Source organism: Nanorana parkeri, unplaced genomic scaffold (genome assembly GCF_000935625.1).
Source record: "Nanorana parkeri isolate BGI_ZX_2015 unplaced genomic scaffold, ASM93562v1 scaffold3512, whole genome shotgun sequence".
Taxonomy (NCBI): domain Eukaryota; kingdom Metazoa; phylum Chordata; class Amphibia; order Anura; family Dicroglossidae; genus Nanorana; species Nanorana parkeri.
The window spans coordinates 14,492-21,167 of NW_017309780.1; the positions used below are offsets into that span (position 1 = coordinate 14,492).

At 51.6% G+C, this 6,676-nt stretch overlaps 1 protein-coding gene across 1 annotated transcript in view; it reads right to left on the reverse strand.

Moving 5' to 3' along the window:
• AOC1 (amine oxidase, copper containing 1) overlaps positions 1-4,175 on the reverse strand; it is a gene marked incomplete at its 5' end in the record, with an annotated part of 6,803 nt that extends 2,628 nt beyond the window's left edge. Inside the window, 3 exons of the mRNA XM_018575070.1 lie at positions 588-720; positions 2,266-2,554; positions 2,720-4,175. Coding sequence (XP_018430572.1) covers positions 588-720; positions 2,266-2,554; positions 2,720-4,175 — 1,878 coding nt within the window. The remainder of the gene's footprint in view (positions 1-587; positions 721-2,265; positions 2,555-2,719) is intronic.
• Between the last annotated feature and the right edge of the window lie 2,501 nt (positions 4,176-6,676).

A 6,676-nucleotide genomic window follows, 5' to 3' on the forward strand; every position in this document is an offset into this window, starting at 1 on the left:
CAGACTCCACCACCAGACTCCACCACCAGACTCCACCACCAGACTCCACCACCAGACTCCTCCAGCAGACTCCACCAACAGACTCCACCTTCTGACTCCACCTTCTGACTCCACCTTCTGACTCCACCACCAGACTCCACCACCAGACTCCACCTTCTGACTCCACCACCAGACTCCACCACCAGACTCCACCACCAGACTCCACCAACAGACTCCACCAACAGACTCCACCAACAGACTCCACCACCAGACTCCACCACCAGACTCCACCACCAGACTCCACCACCAGACTCCTCCATCAGACTCCATCACCAGACTCCATCACCAGACTCCATCACCAGACTCAACCAACAGACTCAACCATCAGGCTCCACCATCAGGCTCCACCACCAGACTCCACCACCAGACTCCACCACCAGACTCCACCACCAGACTCCACCACCAGACTCCACCATCAGACTCCACCATCAGACTCCACCATCAGACTCCACCATCAGACTCCACCATCAGACTCCACCTACAAAGGAACTAACCCTTTGAGGGTCTACAGTCTCTGCATGAACTAGAAAGGGGGACAGAGCACTCACCTTGTTCACAATGTCCTCGTTGTTGCGGATGAAGTTCTCGAAGTTGACGGCGGGATCCCAGGGGTCACACTGGATATATATACTGTTACTGGTCAGCTCCGACTCCCTGTGCCGCGTCACCGCCAGGCTGTACCTGCCAATCACACAGACATGGACAATGAATCCAGAGACTCCAGAAATAACGGATGCATCTTCCCTGGGAGTGTTTCTGGGTTTTCCTTCTCTTTCTATGAACGGCCTTCCATTACAAACATGAGACACAGCACTTAGTTCCGAGTCCTTCCGCAAGTTTTCCCCATTAAATTCCCCAAAATACCTGTTGATCCCGCCAGTGAAGTCCACCTAATGCAGCTTCCTGTGACGGGGTGACAACAGTGCTGCACCGCTCCTAAATTCAGAGCAGAGCTGTCACCTTCATGTAGGCTGTGTCTGCTTGCACTACAGTGGGAGGAGATGATGTTGCAGGGGGCGTGGCTATCAGCATTGTGACTTCTGATTTAGGAGCCTGTAGCTTGTCAATCAGCACCTGGCCACACCTAGTCCCACCCACTTCTTTCTGGATTGACAGCACTGCTTCTGTTGCTGAAACCCTCCCACTGTGAGCTGCAGTGGCTGGGAAGGGGAGGAGTGAGGCACAAATTAAGGATCATTTGCCTCAGTCAGGGGAGCTAAAGGAAGTTTTTGGTTACCGTTGTAGCCCCCCCCCCTCACCTTCTGTGGTGTGGCTACTAGATATTTAGTGATAGCCGGGGCTGTAGTCGGCCTGGCTGGATTATAGTGGCAATTATCTGGTTAATTCCCGGTGTCTAGCCTGACCTGTACCCCCCCCCCCTGGGCGGAGTGTGACTCTGTCATATTGTGGGACAGCCAATGGAAGATACTGTAATGTATGTACAGTACAGCAACCAATCACTGAGTCTCTCTCAGCCAGTGGTGCATGCTGGGATGGGGTACATATGCTGGTGGTATTTCCCATGTGCTCAGACTAGCCAGGACCAGCCATGGAATAGGGCTGGGTCCTGTTCAGCATGCCCTCCAGGCTAGGCCTGGGGGTGGGCCTGGGCCGGTGTGAGGGAAGAGGTTTCCCTGATGCCTCCAACATGGAGGAGACCTGGGATGCTGATAGAGGAAGAGAACCGGGAGCAGTGCTGGCTCTTGGAGTATCCTGGAACTAAGAGGGCTTCATGAGCATGGTCGGTGTCTTTCCTGGTTGAGGATCTGCATCCACCCTGCTTATCTGTTACATCATTGGCTGTCCGCTGTCTCCCAAGTGGATCTACACTGATATGCCTACAAGGTCTGGTGAGTCTGGAGCTCTTGATGGTTACCTCTGGACACCTAGAACCCCTCTACCCTCTCTCCCACACAAGATGTTCGATAAATCGTTTACTTAGCATTTTACTACTGGAGTGGACATCAGTTTATGGGCACCAGAAGAAGGGCGGTTAGTGCTAATGGGGGGGGGCAACTGAAGATCATACCCTAGACAGACTAGAAATGAACCGGGCACCAGCGGCTCCTGCGGGGGTGAGCGCCACACCGTTATGAAGTTTGTGCATCACATGACTTGATTTGGTACTTTGTGATGCTCGCTCTATTACATGTCATGACAGAATTACAGGAAACAACCCTCAGGACCTCCTCCATCCATGAACTGACCTCCCCCGATGAGAATTACCTGGACCAGGCGATTCCTTTCTCTGCGTCCCATCCCCGAGGAAGCACGCTGTGGGCGTGGGAATTGTACTGGATCCGGTAGCTCCTATAATGGTCCCACTTGTTCTTCTTGTTGGGGTTCATGAACATCAGGTACCGAGGCAGTGCGGATCCAAACTTGAAGGCGGCTCCTCTCTCGCTGACTTTGAGATGACGGTCCATCCGGGACTGGACAATGAAGTCCCCCGGGCTCCAGGGGTTGGAAATGTTCTCGTATTTCAGCTCTATGGTTTCAAAACTGTTTTCAGCACCTGAAAGAAGGTGAGAGGATGAGATGGTGGCAGAGAGATACAGAGGAAAGGAGACAACGTGACAATGTTCTTCTGCACGGGATCCCGCTACTTATATGTTGAAGCAGAACTCCAACTGTGGTCATCAGCTGATTGATGGGTGGAGCTTGCCGAGTAATCTCTTACCTGCAATGTCCAGGTCAACCTTATAGTTTATAAGGTGTGTGTGCAGGTTCCCCAGGACGTGGCTGTACACCTTACTTCCATAGTGGAGGCCATCGGGTGTGAAGAACGTGGCATGGATATAACCGGTGGCACTGACTTTGACCTCGATCACCCCATTGTGGTAGAAGATAAAGTCCCAGATATAGTCATAGTTGTAGACAGTGGACGTTGTCCTCACCACCAGGACATGGTTCTCTACCCCGGCATAGAAATTGTAGCCACCATCGTGGGTGCTGTCGAAGTGGCGGCGTAAGGGAGTCCCCGTGGGCATCTCAAAGATACACAAGGCGTTCTTATAACGCACAGGCTCATCCGTGTCATAAAAGTTGTACAGGTCCAGGTAAGTGGCCACTTCGGGGCAGTCGATACCTTTGGCCAGCTCATAGTGTACGGTTCCCATGGCCCAGCCGGAATCGATGTATTTTGTCTGCATGGCTGCCGGACTGACCCCGCTATAAAATGCGATGGCTTCCTGTATGCTGACCTCATAGGCTATGCGTTCATTGTTGTACTGTATGTCGAAGATCTGTAAACCGGCAGACGCACGCACGCGGAACGCAAAGCTCCACCCCGTATACTCTACATAGTTACCCAGAACTTTGTAACGTTTGCCCTGAGGTTCACACAGTTTGGGTCCATGAATGTTGGTGTTGGTCTTGAAATCTCCGCGTGGCATGAATGTGGAGTACGGATCCTGCTCAGTGAAATCTGTGAGGGGCACTTTGTTCAGCTCATTTCTTTCATATTTCTGAATGAGTTCCTTGACGCTATCAAAGTATTGTCCATTGTACCAGATCTTCTCCACCGCCCACTCCTTAGGGTTGAGAGAACGATGATTGAGGAGGATCTCAAAGCCTATAGGGTGGAGGAAGAAGCCATCAACAAACCTCTGTAGGATTATCCAAGACCTGCGTTCTCCAGACTTGAGGCCACGAGGGGCAATGTCGGTGAAGGTGAGGCAACGATTGGAGCAGTTATAAAAGGAGAAACCTGTAATCTCCAACAATATGTGATTAAATTCCTTTGTGACCTCCACCAGCTTCTTTTGGATCCTCTCATATTCCACATTGGTCACAGGCCGTGACTCAAATTTGATCATCTTATTTCCTTTGGGAGTTATGGGTTGGAAATAATAGGGGTGAGGAAGTGGACCCACAATGAATTCTGTGACATTGGGGTTTGGTTGGTTCCCGAACAAAATGACAACTTTGGCCTCTCGTTGGGGTTTGGGTCCATCGTTGTCTAAGAAGTTCAGAACTTTACTCTTTTTTGGCAAGTTCAGCTCCATCATAAAAATTGTATTTTTGCCGAATGTGTTCCGGATAGAAACCAGTTCCAGCTGCTGCTGATCCATGAGAAAACGTTGTATGGACTTCATCTCATCGCGAGTCAAGTCTGAGAATACGGAGGCCATATGCCGACCCTTGGACGATGACTTTCCATAGGAACTGGCTGTTGTAATGCAAAGCACGGTCACCACCTGTAGAAGGTGAGTACACCTCATGATGTCTGTTCTGTTCTGGAGCTCCTACAATGAAGAACAATCAATTCCGAGAGGTAAAGGTTACAAAATACGTCATCGGCCTCCAGAAAATGTCATACATACAGTCTAACCTGGCTTATTCCTGCTCAGAACCACCCACCTCCACTAGTCCAGCCCCCTCTACTTCCACACTCTGCTCAGAACCACCCACCTCCACTAGTCCAGCCCCCTCTACTTCCACACTCTGCTCAGAACCACCCACCTACACTAGTCCAGCCCCCTCTACTTCCACACTCTGCTCAGAACCACCCACCTCCACTAGTCCAGTCCCCTCTACTTCCACACTCTGCTCAGAACCACCCACCTCCACTAGTCCAGTCCCCTCTACTGCCTTTTCCTCCTCAGAACCACCACCCAACCCTTTTAGTCGAGCCCACACTCCTGCCCCTCCCTGCTCAGAACCACCCAACCCTGTTAGTCGAGCCCACACTACTGCCTTTCACTGCTCAGAACCCCCCACCTCTACTAGTCCAGCCCCCTCTACTGCCACTCCCTGCTCAGAACCGCCTACCTCCACTAACCTAGCCCCTTCTACTGCCACTCCCTGCTCAGAACCGCCCACCCCCACTAGTCCAGCCCCTTCTACTGCCACTCCCTGCTCAGAACCGCCCACCTCTAATAATCCAGCTCCCTCTACTGCCTCTCCCTGCTCAGAACCGCCCACCCCCACTAGTCCAGCCCCTGCTGCTGCCAATCCCTGCTCAGAACTGCCCAACCCTGTTAGTTCAGCATACTCTACTGCCACTCCGTGCTCAGAACCGCCCACCCCCCGCTAGTCCAGCCCCCTCTACTGCCTCTCCCTACTCAGGACTGCCCACCTCCACTAATCCAGCCCCTTCTACTGCTACTCCCTGCTCAGAACTGCCCAACCCTGTTAGTCCAGCCCACTCTACTGCCTCTCCCTTCTCAGAACTGCCCACCTCCACTAGTCCAGCCCCCTCTACTGCCACTCCCTGCCCAGAACCGCCCACCTCCGCTAGTCCAGCTCCAGCCCCTTCTACTTCCTTTCGCTGCTGAGAACCGGATTCCCAAAAGGTAATCAGATACTCCTTAGGGCGGTCTATGACCAAATCGTTATAGACATATCACAATGGACCTTTCCGCCAAGCCTTGGAGTACGGCCATGTAATATATTCGGTGTATGGATATATGAGAAATACATTCCATGATGGTCATAAAATAAACATGGACCAAGTTCTCATCATGTCACCCATCATGCTTAGCGGTAATACCAGAGGTTGGATATGAGGAGGTTCAGGTCTCCAGAGACTCCACATGAATAAAGCATGTTAAGGGGTGGAAGTTAAAGTTTGTAAATGATGGATGGAGATGACCTTGTGGAAGGTTGGGGAGATGCCGGTGACCATGTCACCTCCTATAAATAGTGATAGTCGGTTATATATATTGTGCATACAGCTGATTGCTCATAGCCGTCTACCGGCTCTTACGGTCATACTTGGTTCCTCTGTGACTCTTCATGGACAGGTAAGGCACCTCATAGCAATTAGATTGTCACGTGACCATAGAGAGCGGACTTGGACTGGCATGTGACGTGGACAAAAAGTTTCCCAGCACACTCCCCAGCCAGCCCGTCTCACGACTACAGAGGTCTTAGATGCGCGTCTTCTGCAGAATCTGTGGAAGCCACACTGCCCCGTCAAGGCCCCTCTATATAGTGCGGTCCTAACTCTGAGAGCCGCCATCTTGGAGCATATATAGCAAAGGACAAATTGGGTGCAGGTGCGCCAGGAGCCAGCCCAACCTCCTTAAAGGCACAGGGACACACAAGGGACCCCGCACATCCCAATGGCAGCTGAAGCCCCCGTTGTGTCCCTGCACCAAGTGCTTGCTTGTGGCATGTGACATGGACGGCACCTTTGCTGGGGAATTGTTTTACGAAGCTCTTTAATGAGAATACGAAGACACAAAATGACTCCGGTGAATGTGATGTGATGCAGAGAAGGAGCACACGTCCGAGAGAGAAGGTGAAGGGGTATCGCCATATGAGACGGCGGCCATATTGGTCACTTGCCACCCTTTAATTGTAATCTAGTTCCACTCCCAAATGATGATTTCTATTCGAAGGCAAAGACCCTCCAAGATTTCCCACAATCCCCCTCCCCAAGAATGGGATGTTTCCTAAATCGGTGGAGAACGATCACCTTCTGGAATGGGTCACCTGACATGAAAAGTCCCGTCACCTATGGACACTATAGGCAGCTGTCACCGGCCATCAATCTTATAATAACGATTTTCGTTTTCCATTCACTAGAACGTTTTGCCTGCGTGTGTGTCCTCGTCACTTCCGATGTCACCACAGATCTATCCAAAGTCCCCTTGTACCTATCAGAGGCCAACCTGTACCCCCCCCCCCC